Here is a 24,386-nt window from a genome sequence, read left to right on the forward strand (position 1 = left end):
TTAACGTAACACATGATTCATGTGAACGCGTGTGTAACTTAACACATAAATCATGTAAACGCGTGTGTAACGTTTCACGTGAACGCTTGTGTAACGTTTCACATGAATCACGTGGACTCGTGTGTAACGTAAAACATGAACCATGTGAACGCGTGTGTAACGTAACACATAAATGACGTGAACGCGTATGTAACGTAACACATAAATCACGTGAACGCGCGTGTAACGTAACACCTGAATCACGTGAACGCGTGCTTAACGTTACACATGAATCACGTGAACGTGTGTGTAACGTAAAACATGAATCACATGAACGCGTGTGTAACGTAACACATGAATTATGTGAACGCGTGTGTAACGTAAAACATGAATCATGTGAACGCGTGTGTAACGTAACACATAAATCACGTGAACGCGTGTGTAACGTAACACATAAATCACGTGAACGCGCGTGTAACGTAAAACATGAATCACGTGAACGCGTGTGTAACGTAAAACATGAATCACGTGAACGCGTGTGTAACGTAAAACATGAAGCACGTGAAATCATGTGTGATTTGCGTAACCATAGACCTTAAAATCTCATTCTAAGGTCTATGGCGTAACACATAAATAAGGCGAACTTGTGTTTAACGTAAAAACAAGGAAACATTTCCTCACTTAGCAGATTTAATATGATGATTAAAACCGGCATAGTCTTTTCCTCAATCACATATCTATACGTGAGATAATTAATTAATAACAAAAACAAATCCATTTCCGGGCCTTGATATTGAATATTTGAATAAATTAAACCACTATTCTGTCTGGTATACACGGGGCATTACGTATACAAACGAGCGTAGATGGCGTATGAATGTACATGTAATATTAATGACTATATTACTCATGTTTTTTTTTGTTCAAACACTACACTCAGATTAATCGCGTTGGTCGCTACGGGGTAACTATCACACTGATGTGCTCGAATGTGTGACATCACAGTTCAATATTCTCCATACCGACCATTATGCCACAATCACAGCATCGCACGTCTCTGGCAGGATTACGTCACCCGTTGTAGTTAATTGGCTTCGTTGGTTGTATTATCAATTATGGATATTAACAATGTTTTTACGACAAATATTAAATATATATTTACATTTGCGACATTAAAAAAAGAACTATTATTTTCTCGAGTTTTGCTTTTAGATCCAGCTGACGCACAGCTTGTTTCAATCATTACAGACTCCATTGTTGCACGGGTGAATAACAACTGAATTTGATTTCTCGCTTTAAATATCTACAAATTCAACACTTGAATTTGAATTACTATTTGCACACTGATTACCACAGTCTTTTTCAAAAAAAAAAAAACAGTGTTGTTATAGTGTACAAAATTTTTCGTCAGATCGATTTCAGGGCGCATTTGTAAACGAACATATTAAGCCAAGTGGCCGTATATTACTCCGTAACTTATTGCCAGAATTTTTATTCGGTGAATCGTATTCGTCTCATTTGATCAACGTCACTGCTCTGGCATGGACATGCGGCAGGTGTTTATAATTCTTTCTATGTGGCTAGGGCTGTGCCTAATATCGTGGTTGTTTATTTTGGGTCGTTTACTCGGGCTAACTGGGCCTATACCACCACGAAATGGATATGGTGAACTCAGATGCAACGTTTTGGAGAGTCGTGGTTTCCGCTGTGCAAGGCATCAACCAAATAAGGTAGGACAATTTAAATATTGACACTGTAAATATTATCGCAACGTATGTTTGGGGTATTTGCCACAATATAACATGATGGTAAATGTTAAAAACTGTAGGGTCGGGTAACATTATTTTACCTCCCAGGCGTATTTGTGTCACATATGACACCAGCAATCCGATGGATTACTGTATTATGGGCGAAATAAAACGTTTTTTTTTATGGATGAAAGCTTTAAATCCTTTGTATACGGAAATATGGTGGAAATAGTGGATTAATCGAAAAAAAAAACGTCCCTGAGTGCAGTATGTTGTTTGGAAGCAAAATATCGGATATTACATCTGCTATAATACTCGGACTAAATTAGTCTTTTTCAACTGTCATTGTCGATTACATTTCTGTTTGTACCTAAATGTGTTATTAACTTAAGCACCTGTAGACAAGTAATCGCTTATGTGCGTTTTATTTGGACTGTGAAAAGAGTAAACAAATGAAACAAATTATTTGTCTATACGAAAGAAATGTACAATGCATGTACATTCTAATATCGTTATCATTGGTTACGTCCACACTAACTTGCCAGCTGTTGCACTATATTTACTGCAATTGTGCTCACAATAAACCAATTATATTTCACAAAATGTGCGCATGTTACGTACGATTATACAGTAAATATAAATATTTGTTAATGTGTGTTGGTTCGATATTGATAGACGTATATACATAATGAAAGTATTCTGAATTGTATTAGTTATAGTGAGAAATTCAGTATGAACTTGACCGAGTCTAATAATCCAGAACAATTATAGTCACGTGATTTATTTTTGTTGTACTAGAAATTATTTTAATTGGTGAATTTGGCATGATACCACTAACGGAATATCTCCACGAATCCCCCACCTTCCCAACCGAATTGCTTCCGATTTGTCACAATTTATGGCGAGCCTTGACTAATTGTGAAAAATATCCATATGTTACAAGAGTGTTGCAACCAAGCACCCATCTAACATTTAGTTATGTCACGAGGATGGGACTGGATAGAGCTGTTAGGTTTGTTAGAAATCCGAAGTATCTGTACATATAATATAAACAAATAAGGTGAAATATGATCATCCTGTCTGGCCCATATTAATATGTATTATGTTTTTGTCCCTCCCCCCATTAATAACACAATTCATAGGATTGACCAGTCTAAGACTGAATTAATTGCAGCAGCAAAGAACCACAATTAAATGATTTTGAGTGCAGGAAATACACAAACTCATCCCACACTGTCAAATACTTCGCGGAAATCTACAGCTAACAGCTAACAGATAAATCAAGTTTATGGAAATAGTTAACGCCCTCTATTAAACGAATACCGTCTCCAATTTTGCGATGCTATATAAAAAGAGTATGTGTTTCGTTAATGGGTGTATCTAGCACTATTCGCTCAAAATACATTTTGGGTCAAATTTATGGTTGGTATGTTTTAGCGGTCGCAGGATGTCAATCCTCTCTTTTTCTTCATCTAGTGTTATAACAACGTTGACTGTTAAATTGTTGGCAGATATACAGCATTTAGTGAGTTTGTGACTATTCGTCAAATATTAGTTCTCATTTTAATGCGGGGGTTGTTGCATCGTTGTGAATAAACTGGCTATTTTCACCCCTCCAGTGACTGTGAATTTATTGTAATTGTCTTTTTGTATAATGTCGGCTGTGACGATTCTGCGTTGTACTGCATATTATTCAAATATATGACGTAATATTTTCGTATACATTCATATATATTGTAGTTTGCGTAGCGTTTTACTAGTATCCGAGGTATGAATACAAGGGAGCCCCTTTCCAGTAGTGTTAACCTCCCCCACGACGGCCTTCCGTGTACAAAAATGTCACTTGCATACAACATAACACGTACAAATCTCCAATTTCAATATTTTACAGGAGTTGACAGACGGATATCTGTCACATAGAACAATCCGATCGCAAGCTCCAATGACGATGCCAAGGTATCTGTTCCCAATACAGACGAAGAATGGCCCAAGCTTCCAATACCAGGGTATCAAAGCGGCCTTGAAGGTGGCATTGTTGGAAAACAGAACTCTAGTGACGAGCTCTTTTTTTAAATACGGACGTTTTGAGATTGATTCTGAACGCTTGTTTCAAGAGACGTTCGACGTCGATCATCTCAGGAAATTACTGCCTGTAGCGACAGTGACGGAATATAAAGACGCGTGTAAGAATGAGAGTATTACGGTGATGTGGCCGCAAGATATTGATTTCAACAACACCTACTTCAAAACAGAACTTGAGCAGCTTAGGGCCTTAGTGAAGAACATTTTTGATATAGTCATTCCAGACCCAGACGAGACAAGCCAGGGCCAGAAAACGCCGGACGATCAGGATAAATGTGTTATGTTTTATATTAATGATGGAATTGTTCAAAACCCGTCTCCAATACAGAGTCGTACAATCACAGATTTGTCTGATTTTCACCTGCGACGGACAGGCTTTATCAGGGACATCGGAAGCAATGCAATGAGTTACATTTGTAATGGACATCGGTTTGCTGCCCTTCACTGGCGGAACAGGACAGGCGAAGTGTAAGTAGGTCAATATAAACCACATAGAAACCACATGTTACTATGACAACCACAACCCCACGTTCTACGGTTCATAAAAATTATTGAAAAGTACGTTTTTTGGACCTCCCATTACATATAACGAAATATTAAGATCGCACTTATGATTTAAGTAACATTTTAAAAATAATATATATATCAATAATAGTATCATATCTTTTCATTCCATGCTATTTTTAAAATGATTTTCATTCCATCCTATGTCACAGAAAACAATTTCGAGATGTGACAGCTTCTGGGTACTCCTGGGTTTGAAAACAAAATGCATTGCCACAGAATAGTGATTCATCAAGTTTGTTAGCTACTAGCGAATTCCTGGGCTGGTTAACACCCTGCTGTACACTTTTTAAAAACAGGTTTTTGAAATAATCCGAAAAAAGCAATGAAATTCACGAAATTTATAGCTAACGCAAATTTATATATACGGTACTCTCGAGCGGAGCTGCGTTACAAAACGTTCTATGTTGCTAAGACGCGCACCGCTGTACCTTGTATTTCTATGGGCTTTATGGGAGCTGCTGTGGGACGCCGGTCGAAGAATCGGTGAAAATAGCTAAAGTCAAAAAACAGAAAAAAACATCTGTGACACAATCCTGAACAACCATGTTGTACATGTAGGGATAATTTTGTCACATTGATCAGGAGAGCCACAACAATTAGCCCAAAGTACATTTTTCACCGGTTGTTTTCAACCGTCGTTTTCACCGGCTGTGTTTGCCAGACGGTGAAATTGCCTTGGTGTTTGCTCAGGCTCCCGGGCCCGAGAATGTAATGCATATATGCATTGGGGTAAGTTCAACTAACATTTTCGTATTCGCAAAGCACCATGGTCATACCATCGCGCTGTGTCCCCTGCGGTCACGTGTGCATCGCGTACCATGTTAATTATTTACACACAATTCGAGCATGCGCATTGTGACGACAACGGTGCTTTAATTAATGTTTTATGTAAATGGTAGTTAGGGGAATAGAGGGCGGTATTTGACCTATCACAACTTCTAATTTGAATATGCAAGAGAATGAAATACTAACGCTGACATATTTGCCTGTAAAACATGGCTATGTCTACAAACAGATAAAATAACAACGATGTAGACAGTGGCTACAGTTCCGGTCGCGGGTTTACGCCACTAGCCCCCTGCCATTGGTCATCATTTGCTAATAGAAGCACTTTTTGATTTGAGCTGTAGTGTACTTTCCCATATGTCGTTGATGAGTACAGATATAAACTCGTTTTTAATGTTCATGTCATGTTGTGTCTGCGAAACTTCGAATCATTATCATCTAATATTTATTCACAGATTCTTTCTGTACTCTTTTCAATGAAATCGTTTGAAGGGCTTGTTACTTGAACAACATATTTCAGATATTGCACCTTATTAAAGTATGATATTCTTTGGGCTGTGATAATATTTCACATGTTCTCATTAAAATATTTGAATGACAAAGTTTCCCGTTACTTGAAAGCTTGGTCTACACCGTTCCCCGTTATTTTTGAAAGTTTGTATTCACTCCTCAGGCTTATTATTCCTCACAAAAAATATGATTTCATATGGATTCTGAAAAAGAAGGATATTATATATTTCTGATAAAAAGGTGGATTCCAAGTCGACAGAACGCTAGGAAAAGGAGTCCTTTCCAGAAACCTTTATATATCTAATCTATTCTAGTACTGGTCCTTCTTCCGCCGATTCGGCTCACGGTAGTGTTAGTATCTATATTCACAACAAGCGTCAATCAGTTCAATATATGTATTTTGTTTGTATGTATATTAGTAGTATCACGAAAAGTCAGCAACCTATAGAGGGCGTGTTGCGTGTCTGAAACGTGAAACTACAACACTGAGGAAATTGAGGGCGTATTACTATTTTCAGTAGAAAGTTAGTCGTATATCGTGAGGGCGGTATACGGGGTTATCATTAAGGGTCAACGCGGCTATTAAACTAGAAAAAACGAGGACATTCTAAAAACAATACAAATTTTTAATATATTTTTAATAAATGTTATATAAAATAAAATTAAAAATATAAAAACCAAGGGTACACGAACTAAGCGGTTCATACGTCACGTTAAGCCCCAGTCCGACGGCAATTGTGTTGATTTCATAATGGGCAAAATTACAAAACCAGTTCGGGTAAAATATTTTTTATTGAATTAGCCAAAACACGATAATCTACATTTCACACGGTGTCTCCAAATCAACACACAATTTTTTACATAGAGAGTGCTCTATGACAAATACTCTTGTTCATGTTTAATACATATCCACTATATACGTTATATATACTGTATAGAGCAGGCTTAGTAGGGAAATAATCAAAACAACGGTGTTGAGAGATTACAGCCACGTAACCATGCATACACGATATTGAAATGACACAGGAATAGTATGGGGATTACTAGCAGATGTTACAGATTATGAAAACACTATCATCGAAAGCGAACAGCGCACCTTAATTTAATGAATTAGGAACGAACAACGATTGTTGGATGATTAACCGTTTTAACTCAAAAAAGTGGCAACTGGGTGGACATTCCAGCGTATTGAAGTATTCCTGTAGCTATCCAGCAAAACTGACGATCTCCGATAAAGGATTTGAAAGTGTGCGAATGATAGTGTGATTGACCTACCCTGTTATTTCATGATTCGCCTATTCATAATTTCAACACAATCTACACTAGGTGGCACCAAATTTCACGCATTGAGCTCCGCCATATTGGTTTTACAAGATGAAAAACGCCTGTCTTGATCTTACTGGTTACTTATTTGCGTCGCTTCTAACTATGTCTCTCATCGTGAATATGATTTTATTTCACAAGAGCAACCATCAGCCGCCGACCTCCTTTCGACGTGCCGACGCCACTTATGATAGTTTGGATGGGTATCAGAAAATGATGATTCAATGTAAGATTTCGCCATGGTTGTGCAACAATGAGTACCCTAGCATAGAGACTACGGAGCTTGTAGGGGTAAATAATGATGAAATGGACCTGAACATCAAGGCCATCACGGTACTATCATTTTTGTCCACACATCTGCATACTTAGAGGTCATAAACCACGTGTTTCGCCATTTTGTATTCAATGCAATATACGCCCATGCTTATACTATGGTTCTTGTTTTAAGTTAAAGGGTCGATGTCCATATATTTTGCACGTTGGTTGCATATCCACACTGAATTGCCTGCACCCATGTATACTATAAATCTTGTTTAAGTTAAGGGGTCGATGTCCCAATTTTACACACTGGTTGCATGTCTACACTGAGATCCCATCAGCTACGTTCCCTATGGCACTTGTTAAGGTAAAATATATATCAATGTAGATATGTTGCACACTGGTTGCATATCCATACTGAATTGCCTACACCCACCTATACTATAAATCTTGTTTAAGTTAAGGGGTCGATGTCCCAATTTTAAACACTGGTTGCATATCTATACTGAACTGCCAACACCCAAGTTTACTATAATTGTACAAGATATGGGATCAATGGCCGTGTTTCAAAACAGTAGTTGATATTTGAAAATGTTGGTTTTTCATTTTGATTTTGTTTCTGAATAATAATTATTCACATACCATTGTAATAAGAGAAATTCAAAATAGAATGATAATATTTATTTTTGTTTTGCTTAAAATCAATAAATAAATATAAATTCATCAATTGAATTACTCTAACAATAAATAATTGTGTGTGTTATACTCGAAATTGCAAACGAAAACGAGGATGAATTTGTAAAGCGCTTCAATTGTTTTTTTTTTTTAATTCGACGCGTGTCCTAATTAACATAACCTTAAAGCATGGCACAGTCACATTAGTTTGCTTGTAGATCAAAAATTCGATGTATGCGATTATACCAAAATAACGTATTTTCATCTTGACATAGCGAATAGATTGTCGATAATAACTATTTTCAATTGCTTTTAGTTTTGGTAGTGTGCATTATATATTCACGAACCATCTGTTGATAAATACAAAGGTATTTAATCACGTTTATGCGATGTCAGTAAATTATTATAGGATTTAGATAGCCATATAGGAATGCGAGGTAGTTATAATATTGCAAGTATTATTGTTTAGTACTCTTATAAAATTGCATCGCATGCGTCACTTAGTGGTCGGTGTTTTTTTAATCAGATATCTTTTCAATAGGTAAATATGACACATTTTATAATCCAATTTGCTTAATTATTTTTTTTATTGAGTCTGGTCTAATTATAGTCCAGTGATGAAAAATACATGTAATTGTCAGTGGAGCAAGCATGTTTCCTTCGATGTACACATATACACAATGATTGTTTCGTTTTTCTAAAAGGTTAAATCAGAGAAGGTAATATTAATGGCTGATTTTGTGATCTCCCTAACTATAAAATATGCTCAAATGTTAAAATATGATATCGATTATTTTGTGGTAATCGTATGCACACGAAACGCAAGGTGGAATAGACTAGTGAATATTTTAATTTAATAATTATACCAGTAAAGTGTGCCATAGGAATTAGAGGTAATGCTTATATACATTCATTTTACCAGGGAAGGCGGAAACTGAGAAAGATGTCAAGAAAAACGCCATCGATTCCTACAGCGGACACTCGTTACCTGTTTCCGGTACATATTGACGGCGGGCCAGGCTACCAGTTTAAGGGATTTAAATCGGCTCTGTTGATGGCATTGCATGACAACAGAACTATAGTTACACAGTCTTTTTATAAACACCGAACTTTCAGACCAGAAGGCGAGAGACTTTTCCGGGACACATTTGACGTCGAACAGTTGAGCCAGCTCATTGACGTAGCGACGATCGAAGAGTTTCGTTACGCTTGTCACGGTTCAGCTGATGTTGTCTTGATGTGGCCATACACTGACAAACGGAAAACCAAACGGAGTTTTATCAAATATACTAAAGTGTACGAGTACATGAGAGTGTTAGTGAAAAACGTGACAAGGATTTCACTTCCCAAAGTAACCAGTATTCCAGAATCGAAAGAGGCGAGTCTGCAATTATACCGTTCTTCTAAAAATTTCAAATGCGTGGTAATGTACAACACCAACGATTTCCTGCAAGAGGAGCTAAAAAGCGAACACGAGGCTTACACAATGATTGAAATTGCAAGTTACCTGAAAAAATCACGTCATATCCGGTACGCCGTTGATAGGGCGATGACAAAATTCTGCAATGGTGGGTCGTATGCGGCCATTCACTGGCGAAACAAGACAGGGGAATCGTATGTACAACACAGTATTTTATTTTTATTTCATTTTATTTGTAGCCCTTCCAACAGATAAAAAAACAATTATGAAGGGACATTTGAGACAATCAATATATGAAAAACACAATCTCTTTAAAAAAATAACACAAAGTCAGAACATAAACTAGACAAATTAATGTAAATTTTGTTGAATATTTTTTTTTTAAAGTGAAGATGGTAAAAACAATAGAATTGTCAATGTTCTTAAAAATCCCCAATGCACACGTGGTAGAAAAAAAGATTTTTTTTTATTAACACGCGAAAAGCCCGATCCTTTCTGAGAACCCACTCTGGAACATAAAAAAGAATTTCTCCCATAATATATACGCTGTGTCGTATTCTCGGGAAAACAACCGGTGAAAACAAAATATATTTTCGACTAGTTATTGAGACTTTTCTAAACAGTGTAATAAGATTGTCCCTACATGTGCAACATATATGAACGTGGTTGTTCAGGATTGTGTCACAGCCGAGGTTGTGCTGTTTCCTCGACCTTGGCTGTTTTCACTGTTTTCCCCAAAAAGCCCATATAAATACATGGTACAGCGATGCGAGTCTTAACAACATAGAACGTTCTAAACAAAATATTTATTACGTCTAGAAATTGACTGCGTGATTTAAGGATAATGATGAATGTATGCATAAAACTATATATATATATATATATATATATATATATATATATATATATATATATATATATATATATATTGAAGAAGTACTGCGTGTTACTGCGCACAACAGAATACTGCAGGGATATTAAAACCTTAACATCACCAAAAAGAACATATACGCGCTTAATTGGACCCAGTAATGGCGTTGGTATCAATAACACAAATGCGCATACTAATATTAGGACTTTAAAATAGTATGATGGTTATATTTTAACAGAGTTGTGTGTATCATTGGGGATGCCGTATGTCGTATTTAGTATTTTTTTTAACAATTAACGATTTCTTATTGGTACAATAGTAACATATTGAAGTGGTTGTAATGCAATGTAACATAATGTTAAAAATGTAGGTCGCTTTTGTGCAATTAATATTGTGATTTTTATGTATTTTACTATATTTGTTTGTTAACTTAGTAAAAAAATGACTTGTACAGGTTTAGATGTGAAATTAGCCAAAAGTTGATTTGGGCGTTTAACGGGTGAATACTTGGTGTATTTGAATTTATATCCAAGTTAGTTTCGTTTTACGAAATTATGCGTACCACAATGCATATTCAAGCTTTATATATCTTTATTACATTGGCAACAACTGTGTGAATACTAATGTACTGTCAGTACACCTATATCATATTAGACTAGAAGAATAACAATTATTCACACGTGAATTGTAAATATTATATATACTGTGCTTTGTTCTTTTCATCAGATGCAGAGTAGGTCTGCGAGCCAACAGGGAAGACATAACGTGTGAAGATCACATTCAGTTGTTAAATGACAATAGCGCCACCATAGCAAGAGCTGTGCATGACGCCATGAAAAAGGATGGTTTAGATTGTTTATACCTAGCATATCCGCCATACTCAGAGGTATGTACAATGATTAGCTAAATATACCGTTCTTGTATGTTTACATATCCACTTGGAAGAATATTGATCGGCCGGCAACGGACATCACCACCAATATTATGTGAACGGGACAATCGCCGAGTTATGTCCATGTGTCTCAGCTCTGCATCCAGCATTGTGTATCGGTACTATACATTATAAGAGAAAATGACTAGCATGTGTGCATTGTGTTCGTCTGTCTTTACTGACGCATATAGTGGGGTTGTTGAATACCAGTGATATTCCGGATTGTGGTATTTTCGCTCGAACTCATGGAATGTAATTTGCCGAAATGCAAATATTTTTAGTTGTTTGTATGTTTACATTGCAAACTACTAGTATAAAATGCAGTTATACTTGTTATAAAATGTATTTGCTTCGCCTTGATTGCAATGAGAACAATAAATAAATAAACAAACAAACAAACAAACAAATAAATAAATAAATAAATAAATAAATAAATAAATAAATAAATAAATAAATAAATAAATAAATAAACTGATTATGTACTAATTTATAAATTGCATCACATTTCAATCCAATGTATGCGTCACGTGACGAATATAAACAGATATTTAATATTTTGCACATTGTTATTCACGCTTTTCTGTGATAAACTTACGTCGTCTATTTGCAGGATATCTTAGAATACATGGCCGCAGAAATACCTAAAGTGTACACCGTCTCTGATATACTTGTACATGGCATACCAGAGTATATGCAGGAAGATGAATACTATCTCTCATTAATTGACCAAGAAATGGCATCACGTACGTATTTGCATATCCCTGTATTGTCAGCACAATGACGTTAATTTTTTTCTCTGCAGATTTTTACAACGATTCGAACTATCGTTCTACTCTTACAGGATCAATCAAATTTATTAAGCTTCATTTGGATGAGAGCAGATGACACATATCTCGCGTACAACGTGACGTGTTCATGACGGATTTGTGCCATGTGTTTGCTTTGGCATGAATTAGTATTCATCATGGCGTGCCGCGAGACAAGATAATATATAATGTCTGTTGTGTTTCACCCTTGTGTCAACTAAAACCTAAATCCTAAAAGTCTATTTGCTGCATATTTTTTGGTATGCGTCACACGTCTTTTTTTTAGCTCCATGCTCACACTAATACGGCCATAGTTGATAATACATATTTATTCGCAGGTGCCGCACTATTTATGGCGTCGGGAAGCTCAAACTGGTCGGATTTCGTTGTGGACGAGAGGAAAGCCAACGGCAAAAAGAACATATTTATAGGAAATCTGCGTGGAATTCCGTCAAGTATCATTAATATGCTGTAGATTAGCCTATGACGGTATGCAAAACAACTCACACATGTGGATTTCTTTCTTTCTAAGTGAAATTCTGAACATAAAGATCATTCATGCTGGAAATATATCGACGCTCAACCCCAGGCACGTCACGTGATCCTTGGCAGTAAGGCTGTCAACAACCGTCGGACGATTCAACGCCTTTACATTTAAGGTCGACCAATATTGGATTATCATCGTAAATATTTTTTTTCCACGAAAAAAAAAACAAGCAAAGTTGTCACCAAAAAAATAAAGTGTAAATAGGGAGACTGGATATGATACCGGAACTGTTTTATACTAATTTACTTGTTTCATATTTTAATGTACGGTGTCTTGAGGGGTTCAAAACGTAAATAAATTATCGTATTTTATTTGGAGCATGCATCGTTTGCGCCGCAGTTAATTATCCATCTTCGCTAGCAATTCGGCCATCGGCTACCACTACACCTTGGCAGACTGTATATAGCCGATGGGCATTTAAGTGCGCCCTCTATGGCAATACTTGAGATATTTTCTTCAATTCACTGTCCAGTCAAATTGCTCGTTATAGCTGCATCACGGGCAAAACTGTACAGTAGAAGTTTTCTTCCCAGCCAGAGATTGAGCTTTTAATATCTGTTACATGAGAACTAAAAATTCAACTGATTAGATCATTTCATTTTATTAATTTGTTTCCCTATTTTTCACTATACTAAAAAATACAGATATGACGTATGACGGTAATGTTCGTGTGTATGATGCAAACTATATGCTCCCAGTATAATGTGGAAATAGAATTACAACCGTCATACGTTTGAAAACATAGCAAGGGACGCAAGGAATCGAATGCGGTGACTGCGTCAAATACGCATTGTAACCGAATCAAGTGATAGTCTACATAAATAGTTCGACCAACTGACTGTGGTTTTTGCTCCACTGTGGAACTGTGGAATGGCCGCCACAAATTGCACCGGCGATTCTTCGAGATTGACAACATAACACTACATTATATTAATGACCAGTTGTCACATATTACGCCCACCCTTTAATGTGCGAATGCTTTACAGACGCTTCCAATCAGATCTATGGATTTTACCGACTCGGTAAAATACGCGACTTATTAGTGTAATCCCGCACGGGTTTTGTGGGAAAGTACGATTGCATCGAGCTCGCGAAACCGCGCGATTCGGACGATGTATTGTGGGCACTCAAAATTACCACTTTGTCAACGTTTTTATCAACATAAATATTTCGAGAGATAATAGTATTAATATTGAATTGTTATAATATCCAAAAAAAAAAAACACATTAAAAAACTCACAATTAATAGATAGCGCATCTCTAGTTAATTTCAATAAACATTACTCACGATGTTGTCACGTGGCACCTGGGGTTTTCCCTGGTAAGTTGGGATTGGTGACACAATTAAGAACAGCATCTAATTCGAATGAGCCAATCACTGTGTGTTTTATTTTATTTCACATATTTTTAGACTCGATTGAAAATATTTGTAATGCTAGTTATTGCTTTTATTCTTGAATCAGCGGAAGCTACAACTCGCGTAATTTCTACCCAATAAATTGTGCAATTACAATAAAGTAGCAAAGCATAGAAAATCCATGAATAAATCGACTCTATTCCAATAAAGCCCCAATGGAGTAACGCAGGAAATCGAAACATCCGAAAAAGTTGAAATTTCATCATATTCCATACATAATATTACAGACAAAGCAGATTTTCGTACATTGTCAATTATCCAACATTTTTTCAATATCAGTATTCATTTTATATATCCGTAGAAGATAGTTGTGTATCCTACTAACAACATTTAAAATTACACCTTCAGTGAGTTAGGGGTAATTGGGGAGTTGTCGCTTGATTGTACTCTCAAAATATCTATAAATTATTGTCTGAAGTGAAGAAGGCCCTCTAGAGGCCAATGTGATGAGACACAATGCGCTTGTTTCAAGATGTGTTGACTTTGCTTTAATTGTGAGGTAAATAACTACCAGTTCAATGTCCTGCTTTTCTGTTAAGTAAAAATTAAAGGAGAGTGAAATCAATGATTCTAAGTTTATTTCCCTGAAGATAATGACGGTATGAAGGACTCTTGTGTGCGGTAGAATAATATGCCTTCACCTTCATATATTAGCGGTTAATACATTCAGGGTTGTGACCTTTCATCTCATGTCAAAGTTCACCAAAGTTTGTATTTCTTACAAAAGCAGTTCCTGGTCGTTTGTTAAGTGTGATTGGTCACTACGACTCCGTGAGACCACGTGGCCTCCGCGTTATTGCATAATTTAATATAATTTGTTTTAATATTTTCGGTAAATATAAATGTCTGAGAAAACTTTTTAACCAAGTTAAGTTTTATAGAGCTTTGAATAGGTTTTAAACGTAAATTGTATAATTTGACAACCATCTTACTGCATAATCATCTTGTAGTCATGGTAACCAATAGACGATGTGCCCACTGTTTTCCGATGGTGTTCTATTACGCACAGCAAACGATTTACTGCGATCAGGATTGTGCCTTATTGCGGTTGACTGATTCTCTGTACAACAATCGCACACCAAAGTGATAGATTGGAACGCGAAGATTTTACTTTTGCTTTTTGGAAATCTTGAATATTCCTCACAGCCACCTGATCAAATCACGCTGTATTTGGACTTCCACCTACAATGCATATATTTACACAGGTGGTCATGCTCGTTTGCTGACGCACGATGCCTCGCATCTCCACACGGCAGAACGCTTGTGTAAACTTCCAGGTTGTTGTACAACTAGCCCTAATCGCTGTCACGATCAAATCAGGATATAAATACCTGACAAATGATGATCAGACATGTGGCAAGTGACCCGATGATGTAACCAACCATGAAGCACCTATCTACTACCATGGCAACCTGCTTCCACTCCGAATGTTTTCTGATCTCTGTTTCTGAGTTTCTGTAGTGATCAGAGATGTACTTCAACTCTTTATGCAGCTGTTTCAGTACTTTCAAATGTTCCTCGCTGACATTTACTGTGATGTGACTGCCTGATTTGTCACGATGGTTGTGATTGCGACGACGTTCCGACTTAGATGAGTTGGTGCTGTTACTGGTGTTCCGCTCAATTCGTTTATACGAACGAGAATAACCTAAATCATGAAGACTGCTTATAGTTTTAATTAAAGGATCGGTCGATTTATCTCCGGAAGTAGTCGTTGGTATCATTGCCTTTGTTTCCTCGGATGTCGCTGTTGTGCGCATTGTTGCTGTTGTCGGCGTATGAGTTTTGACATTGATGTTTATTTTTTGTTCGGAAAGTTCCGATTGAGGCCGCAATTTTCTCAATAGCAAAAATCGAGCCGCGTAGCCAAGAATCCATTTTCGAATCCACTTGGGAACCTCTTTGCTTTCCGGTCCACGATGGTGTAAATTCAGTACGATAACTGTCATGAGAAGTGAGAGAGACACAAGCACCATGGTAGCGGCATAGTATTGACCTAAAAAATGATAAGTATGGAATAAATCAGGAAACTTAAACTTGTAAGTATAGAAAAAGACAGCGTTTGCTCAATAATATAGCCATGCATAATATATCATATGATTGGTCTGAACATATATATTTATATTTCAAGTTCCAAGGATTATATATTAACACATTAACACTATATTACAAATATATAAACATTTTTATCAAAAACGTTGAGTCTAAATGAAATTCAAATTATATGGGTCAAAGGAAACGCCACCAACTAATTGTACTACAAATGTCAATATTTCGACCGTATTGAAACGTAGTTTAGAAGCATTGTCACATTAATTGATGAAACATAATATTATTGTTAACACCACAATTTGTCATTTATTTTGCATAAACATGAATTGGAATGGTTGACAGAACTGCCAATACTAAGATCACGTGCGTAGCGGAGTTGTCCATGATTTAGATTCGATTTCCAGTCAATGTCCCTTGCATATATAGGGCAGTATTGTATTTCCTCCATATTGGAATTTGCAAAGGATTATACAATAGTCAATTGAACTATAGGGGGCGTTGGTGGTGGTGGTGGTGGTGGTGGTGGTGGGGGGGTCATATCCTTTCTATGCAGACCTGTCTCTATTCCCGGGCTTCTCAGACCAAAATTGTGCTTTGTTAAATTTGCAGCTGAAACTTGTTGTTGAGAGTCGTAATTTTGTTGTGATCTTTGACCAACCTAATTTGAACCCTATCTTTATAAATGTTATATGTACTCATAGCCCGTAATCTCTACTTTCAAACTTTTTCTACCACGAGAACTAACATGCACTTTTATAAATGTAAACAAAAGCACCACTGCGAGCTGGTTTACTTGCATTCTTTGTTTACATTATTATGATCACTGTACGACTGTAAACCATTTTTGCTTTCAAGTAACGCGTTATTTTTGGGGGGTTAAATTGTATGGTTAAATTGTTGGACTTTCAATTAATTTCATTGGAAAGATTGTTTTGAAGATTTTTTTTAGATTTTTTCAATTTTTCACAGTAGCGCAAGGGCAAGGGATTGGAGTATGAATCGGTATACTGTCGTTGTTATTCAGAAATATTAATACGCACCTATAACGGGGACTGTGCTGGCAGGAGGGAGGATTTCTGCCACCAGAAGCAGAAACACCGTCAAGGAAAGCAAAACTGTTATCCCTAATCCCACTTTCTCTCCTGAGTCCGCAGGCAGGAAGAAGCTCAGTAGAGTTGTCGCTGAGATGAATCCACATGGTAAAATTAAATTGAAAATATAGTATAGTGGTTGTCGACGTAACACAATGATGTATTCCACTGAGCTGTATGGTAGAACGGGATCGTCCGGGTATATCCGATAATCAGATATATAATCCGTAGCAGCGATGTTTGTCAAGGACCATTCAGCATTCCCGTTAAAATAGCTGGGTTCAGCTGAAGGAACGAAATTGAAAACAAAATTAACATGTTTAAAACACTCTTAATCAATGCATTGCGGGTTATAGATGTGTATAAACTAATAAGAATTTGATCACGCAGAATCATTATAATGTATTTAATTTGCTATTTAAATGCTTTCTATCGTTTTATATTAGATTGTAATTAGAATTATTATCAATCACTGAAGATGCACATTTTCTGATACGCATGAGCAATGGATGTTTGGTACGTACATTAACAATCATTGCATATGCGTATTGCCAGAATTGGCAAAAAACAGTTTATATCATTTATTAACGAATATAAATAAAGTACGTATAGATGTACGTGTTAATGGCGTCGGCAATCACTCAACATAATATAATCATTCAATACACTCTTCGTTAACGTTCGCACCTTTAAATAAGAATACAATCAAAATTCCTAATTAGTTATATGATATATGTCTACCTGTATTACTCACTCTACATATATTTCCTTCGAACTAAAAAAGCGTAACATCAAACAAAAGAACAGGAAATGTCAACACTTGATGGCACTTTATATACAATGACTGGAAGGATGTTTCTTGAGGGCGTAATTCAGACAGTGTAGTTGGAAGTGTCAATCATGTTCAGCAACACGCATGCAACGCCAAAGGTCACGCAGTGATCTGGCCCGTTAATCGCAAATGTGTTGATAATCAGTTAACATTTAACAATTTAACGGAAAGTTAAAAGATTATAATAATATTTTTTAATATATGCAGTTTGCTTTCATAATGATTGGCTACACCGTTATGCTGAGAAATGTCTACTATTTTAATTCAATCAACGAATGAATAATGTTAATACGTTATTTTCACCAATAAATTGGTTGTGCCACACGTTTTTTTCTTCTTTATTTTATTGGGAGTAGGTGTTGATCAACATATTTGTAAATTGTAAATAAAATATGCAGGTTTGATGTACCCAGATATAACAATAATGTAATCATTTTTATATAATAGTAACTATATTGTTATATAACAACTATAATGACTATAGTAAAACACAATGCATATAAATGTAAGCATGATACGTACTTTTGCCAACTACTGTAATTTCAGTAGCAGTGTGCTGCCATGGTCCAAACATCACGGTACATTGCTGGTCATCGAACGGGAAACGCGTCACATCCAGGGTACAGTGAGTTTTGATTATTTCTGGTGCAGCCCACATGACGGTACCGTTATACTTGATGGAAACAATCTCATTGGCCCATTGGTTTTCGTATTTCGTTGCAGCGCTGTAACAAAGATGATAGCATCCATGCGATGCAACTGTAGATAAGAGCTACTTTTGTAAATTACTTTGTCATTGTCATAAGCCAGACATTTGATCAAAATCAGCGAGCTACAGCGACTTATGGAAAAGCACCTTAGGGAAATAAATAATAAATAAAGCTGCCACCGATAGGTCGATATAAAGGTCTGCCTCGGTTTCCTATCCACTAATTTAGGTACGTACCACATATTGTAATGGTTTTAACTATAATGTCACAGAAGCGCGATATCCATTGATGTAGGAATGAGAGACATGTGCCCGCTTCTACTCAGTAATACATAATATGTATATAACAATGACACATGTGTTTTATTACAATTCGACATGGGCTTTAGATACTTACTTTCCATAGAGATATATATCCGGTATCCAGACAAGACTGGATGATACTTTCATAAACTCGATATTATTGTAATCTCCAGGATCCCACGTTAAGAATTCATCTTTCCACCTCTGCAAAGGAGTGGGTGAGATATATGTTCAGCGAATATTCCATATAGTTGCGATTTTATGGTTCCCAGGATGGATTTAAGTTATTTTCTTTTATAATATTAATTTGCATACACTAATTGCATGTACCATTCGAGTCGTCTAGCCATCTGGAATTGCTGATCATTCTTGATATCGAGTTCTGCTGAATACGGTTGTCACTCTGAATTAATTCATATATATATATATATATATATATATATATATATATATATATATATATATATATATATATATATATATATATATATATATATATACATTTCTCAAATATCTTGTTGTTTTGACATTCATATTTATGAGGCACTCTTACGTTGCCACAAAAATCAGGTAAGCTATTTTATAGATATCACAACTGAATGTAATATACATATATAATATATTTGAATCAATATTAGTCGAGTAAGTGTTCATTTCACATCCCCAGTGAACAGAATTTTGTTACCAAGACTCTCAATACAAACTCCAAAGTCATACAATAGTAATTTAACAACAGTGGCATGCATTCCTTGGTACAGTGTAATCTGATTGCTGGCATATTGATCTCCACATCTTTTCACCAATTTAACAACGTCAGAATTGAATGTCATCGTAAAAAAACGAAGCCGACAGTGCAATTTGTATCTGGTGGTTTTTCACATTAAAATTCAGTGCATGTGTTTTTGCCAGACCCAACAAACATTGTCTGTTTTCATCAGACATCATTTTTTTTATGGTGACAGTGACTGTGATAAGATCAAACATCCACGCTGTATTTGCAACTGAAGAAACATGTAATTTGACAATTTGATGAATGTTTGCACTGACTTCATCACACTAATTTGATTACTACTACTATTGTCACCGACGAATAAACAGTATGACACAGTGATTTTGCACCTATATTGTCTAATATATATTAAATATATATCTACTTACCAATGTTAGCCATGCATTTGTTTGTAATGTTTCTTTTCGTTCATCCTAAAATGACAGGAACAATTGATTTATAGTCAGCAACAACAATAACATGTGAACCGATATACAAATATTAATCAAATTGTCCGCCATCATTGTATTCTCGCATAAACATTTTTTGTCACGATCCTCTCAACAGAATAGCGTATCCGACTAACTGTAATTTAACCTGGATTGATAATACACGTGTTTATTTTATCTCCGCAATTTAGTCTTCTGGTAATTATATAGCTACAGATCACATCACATGACTATACAATTATACATTGCAAGACACCGGCATAAATATCATCGTCACCTGAATAAACTTGAATTCACCTACAAGTACGTACCACAATATACAAGACATCATACTGCATACATAGCATTTTCACATTAAATGACTGTAGGAAAATACATGTAACGTCTGTTAAACCTCCATAGAGATTTTAACGTCACGGGGGCTAATGTGAAATTACATTTCAATGTTTTCAGTATTTTATAATCGCCCTTTTGTACAACATTTTTGTATTGTGCAATTTTGATGAAAATAATTTGTATTTTATTGATAATGATAAAAACCCTACACACGTCATATGAAAGTCTTTACAACATTAACATGAATAAACCAGAACACATTAGCTGACAAATGAATGATACTAGACATGTCACATGCATGTACAATCATCACCTGAAACAGAATACACATAACCACATGCACACCGTATCATCTGACTGGTGACGAATGTCGATCCACATTGTATGTACAAACATCACCATCAAGTCATCAGAGTGTACATCAAGTGACTGTGGGGCAATGACTTTCAGGTTATATATAAACCATCGACACACAATCATACACACAATCATCATCACATCTTTTAACTGTAGACTGGCAAGTCGCCTGCATGTCTGTATAAACATTGTCTCCAAGACATCAGAATGCACACATGAACAACACAACAGCTGTCTGTAGAACAGACACGTAACAGGTATGGGAACTGGGAAGTACGAATTCTACTGTAGCTGTCTGCTATATTTGCCATGAAAATCATGTTTATTTATGACGAAAACATATACAGACATTGTAAAGGTCATTCAATGTAAGCTACTCTTTGTTAGTTTTCAAGTTCGGACATATACGGCAATGCATTCCTACCGCACGTATCCAGTTGACGATGTGAATGGGATTGTCGTGTCATTCCGAAATACTGTCGATTGAAAAGACGGCGTTAAATAGTCGAAAGATTGAACTCCGAGACTACAATCTCGACTCAATATGCCTGTACTTCGTTGGGTCTTTAGTTAGGAATAAGACGTTACATCAGTTGTACTAGTTATGGACTTAATTGGTATGGTGGCATCACAATGAAATGATCTAAACAGACCATATATCAAATGCTTCTTTCAACACGAGTAAGTCCAATAATGTGATTAGCACATACGTAGTGGTCAGCAGATGGTGTAGTTTACAGGTCATGCAAACAGATAAAGTGTGTAATCATAATTCGTCCTATATCTATAGTACGATTAAATTATGGACAAAGGGAAGGGTGTAATCCGGTGGGTGAACTTGCCTGCCTAAAAGTATGTGATACAGATAGTATAAGCTTTGTTTACGTCACATTACTGTGAAAAACCTCCTGTAAAAAAGGAAGGTGGGGCATTCAGTGTTGAAACTTTGTTTTGACCATTGCAACAATGGCGTTCAGGGGTTCACTCAATCTTTATTTCAACTTAAAGCTTTGTTTTCGCCCAGACTATAACTAGTCAAGCGTGGGTGTTGTTACTTCAAACCATTTGTATTGTTATCTTTATATGTCCATTGTAGTTTTTTGAAATCTTTTACGACTATTGAATTTGTGTCTTACTATGCTCATTTCTATGACATACATTTTAAACTCACCCTAATCAGTTTCCTGAATAGACATTATAATTTATATTTTTTTATAAATGTTTGAAATAATTTCGCATTTTGATAAGACAGTTATTTACTTGTTCGGCCTTTAGAGTAATTGTAATTGTTTTGTTTTGAAAAACATTGTTAAAGCGATACGAATTTGCGAAAATATTCACCAAAATACAACCAATGGTTACACAACATATTTCAGGACGAATCTAAAAGTCTATATATAGAAAGCGGATATAAGTTAAGCTAAATAAATAAATCAACAAAAAAAGTTTTCTTATGACTAAAGTGTCATATCATTCCTCTCCAATTATTATGTTCACCTATTTCATGATGCTGCCGACTGACGCGCTGATTACTGATGTTAACGACTCCACTTGGCATGGATGGGGTAGGAGGAATCTTATATTTCTAATTCTATTCTAAATATTTTATGAAAACTCATCATTCACACTAATTAAAAATCGATGTAACCTTCATGTGATCATATGACTGCGAATATATACATTAATTTGCATATTAATAGATGAATAGTGGAGTTTCTTCATTGAGTTTGTAAACTGTCATAAAATCTTCTGTGACCTATGTTTGACACTCAGTAAATTGTAAATAATAGGTAGCATCTAACAAATGTTTCAAACTGTTTCATACGTGACTGTGTAATTTATTAGTTATTCAAAATACATGATAATGTGCACATTTTGTCATCACAACAATGCGCGAGTTGTTAATTTTGACCACTGTTTTAAGCATGTTTCATTTATAAAAGATGTTCTGATGATGTAAATCTCAGGATTCTATAATATATGAAAACAATTAATTGTGATAAATTTGTACCAATAAAAAACAAAAACTAAAAACTACATCCTTATTCTGAGTGAAAATATCAAAACTTCGTTCATATTTTATTATTTACTGTTGTAATGTATTGACAAAATATAAAGATAATGAGAAAACAAAGTTAGGGATCACCATAATAATTTTCAAGATCACATTTTATGAGAATACTGAATAATAGCGCCAATTACTATCATTGGAATAAGGCTTAATCATTTTACTGTTGTATTGTTGTTATGTTATAAAAATTAAAACGTAGCTTTGTATCACACAGGAAATGATGCTCGCTGTCAACTACTTCAATTGGACAGACAGAAACTTTAATAATTTGGTTTTGTACCTACAACCATAACATTACGTACATAGTTTTCTCGCTTTAGTCCATCCAGGTATCTATCGTGGTTTTAAAAATATAATACACTAAGTTTTATTTTGCATTGGTGTGGTAATATTTTCCAAAGCAAATGCATACAATATAATGTCGTACAAACCTCATTGCTTTAATTCCCAATATAAAAACCGAAGAATTGCCTCCACGTGACATAGCAAAGAACTTTCAAATGTGAAATTAAAACTGCCTTATAATACGATATGATAAATTAAAGTCACGTATTGCGAACATTGGCGATCAGACATTGTTTATTAAAAATGATTTTCGTCGTTAGCTTTGTTAAAAACAAGACTGAGACAAAACATTTCTACACTGAAGATGACATTGTCAATACACTAGAATTTATATTTGACAACATGTAATTGACGAATTTGGAGGATGTATTTGTGAACAAAACATTCCAATAGAAACAAGTCTCTTGATTACTGATTTATTCCTTGAATCGTAATTGAATTTCTATTTCTATAGAAATTAGTTAAAACAAATCCTTTTAAGGTATATTGATGATGCACTTTCCATCAACAATCTTAAGTGTATTGATTATATTCCTGTGATATGTAGAGTTGAACTTAGGATTAAAAGATTACTGAATATGCGTATACTGCTTCGTACATAGATATGTGCCTTTAATTATACACTAAGGGCCACATTTCTACCTGTCTAACTTGACCGTATGACAAGATAGATTATTTTGTTCATTATAATCAATTTTCCACTTTTTTGCAACAATATTCCACTCGCTCGTACCTATGGTGTTTACATTTCGGACCTGTACTAATCTTCTATTGCAAATTGTTTTTCCAATTGTTTGTAGAGAAAGGCTATCCTTAATATTCAAAAGTTTTAATATTTAATTTATAATGACCTTTTGGATAAATACAATAACACTGTAGACCTAGAGTCTGTACAGAACCCATTTTAACAAGCTCAGAATAATACATTGCTGGTGCCACATGCGGAGCAGGATGTGCTCAATTTTTTTCCGTAGTGGTTTAACTATGTTGTATAATGTACTTGTCGGTATTTTTAGTTTTGTGTTTTTGGACTTGTAAATACGACTTATGTTCGACTATCTATGGTAATGTTATTTCTACTTTACACTACCATTCATGGATTGGACAATTTAAAATCTCAAAGCCATTTTGATTAATGAAAAGATTGTATTA

At 35.4% G+C, this 24,386-nt stretch overlaps 2 protein-coding genes across 3 annotated transcripts in view; one reads left to right on the plus strand and one right to left on the minus strand.

Annotated features, from left to right (window-relative positions):
- Nucleotides 1-1,512: 1,512 nt before the first annotated feature.
- On the plus strand, nucleotides 1,513-12,820 carry LOC102807194 (uncharacterized). Of its 2 annotated transcripts, none has more exons than XM_085504776.1 (5): nucleotides 1,513-1,709; nucleotides 3,619-4,277; nucleotides 10,946-11,105; nucleotides 11,761-11,893; nucleotides 12,295-12,820. In XM_085504776.1, the coding sequence occupies exons 1-5, from the start codon at nucleotides 1,521-1,523 to the stop codon at nucleotides 12,429-12,431; spliced, it is 1,278 nt and encodes a 425-aa protein (XP_085360902.1). In that variant the 5' UTR covers nucleotides 1,513-1,520; the 3' UTR covers nucleotides 12,432-12,820. The 2 variants fall into 2 exon arrangements, with proteins under 2 accessions (XP_085360902.1, XP_085360901.1); XM_085504775.1 differs by lacking the exons at nucleotides 1,513-1,709; nucleotides 3,619-4,277 and adding exons at nucleotides 7,100-7,328; nucleotides 8,851-9,542.
- A 2,416-nt stretch (nucleotides 12,821-15,236) lies between these two features.
- Nucleotides 15,237-24,386, minus strand: part of LOC100368592 (neuronal acetylcholine receptor subunit alpha-9-like) — a 71,572-nt gene continuing 62,422 nt past the window's right edge. Inside the window, exons 3-8 of the mRNA XM_085504778.1 lie at nucleotides 20,066-20,110; nucleotides 19,002-19,111; nucleotides 18,418-18,620; nucleotides 17,013-17,348; nucleotides 15,757-15,916; nucleotides 15,237-15,669 (exon numbers count right to left, since the gene is read on the minus strand). Of these exons, the coding sequence (XP_085360904.1) occupies nucleotides 15,237-15,669; nucleotides 15,757-15,916; nucleotides 17,013-17,348; nucleotides 18,418-18,620; nucleotides 19,002-19,111; nucleotides 20,066-20,110 (1,287 nt within the window). The remainder of the gene's footprint in view (nucleotides 15,670-15,756; nucleotides 15,917-17,012; nucleotides 17,349-18,417; nucleotides 18,621-19,001; nucleotides 19,112-20,065; nucleotides 20,111-24,386) is intronic.

Source organism: Saccoglossus kowalevskii, chromosome 10, assembly GCF_978046115.1.
Source record: "Saccoglossus kowalevskii chromosome 10, keSacKowa6.1, whole genome shotgun sequence".
Lineage (NCBI taxonomy): Eukaryota > Metazoa > Hemichordata > Enteropneusta > Harrimaniidae > Saccoglossus > Saccoglossus kowalevskii.

Bases quoted from the DNA above. Each gene is read 5' to 3' on its own strand.
- LOC102807194 (XM_085504775.1), top strand. From the start codon at position 7,101: ATGTCTCTCATCGTGAATATGATTTTATTTCACAAGAGCAACCATCAG. The intron at 7,329-8,850 runs GTACTATCATTT...TCATTTTACCAG, and splicing joins TGAACATCAAGGCCATCACG to GGAAGGCGGAAACTGAGAAA. The intron at 11,894-12,294 runs GTACGTATTTGC...ATTTATTCGCAG, and splicing joins TGACCAAGAAATGGCATCAC to GTGCCGCACTATTTATGGCG.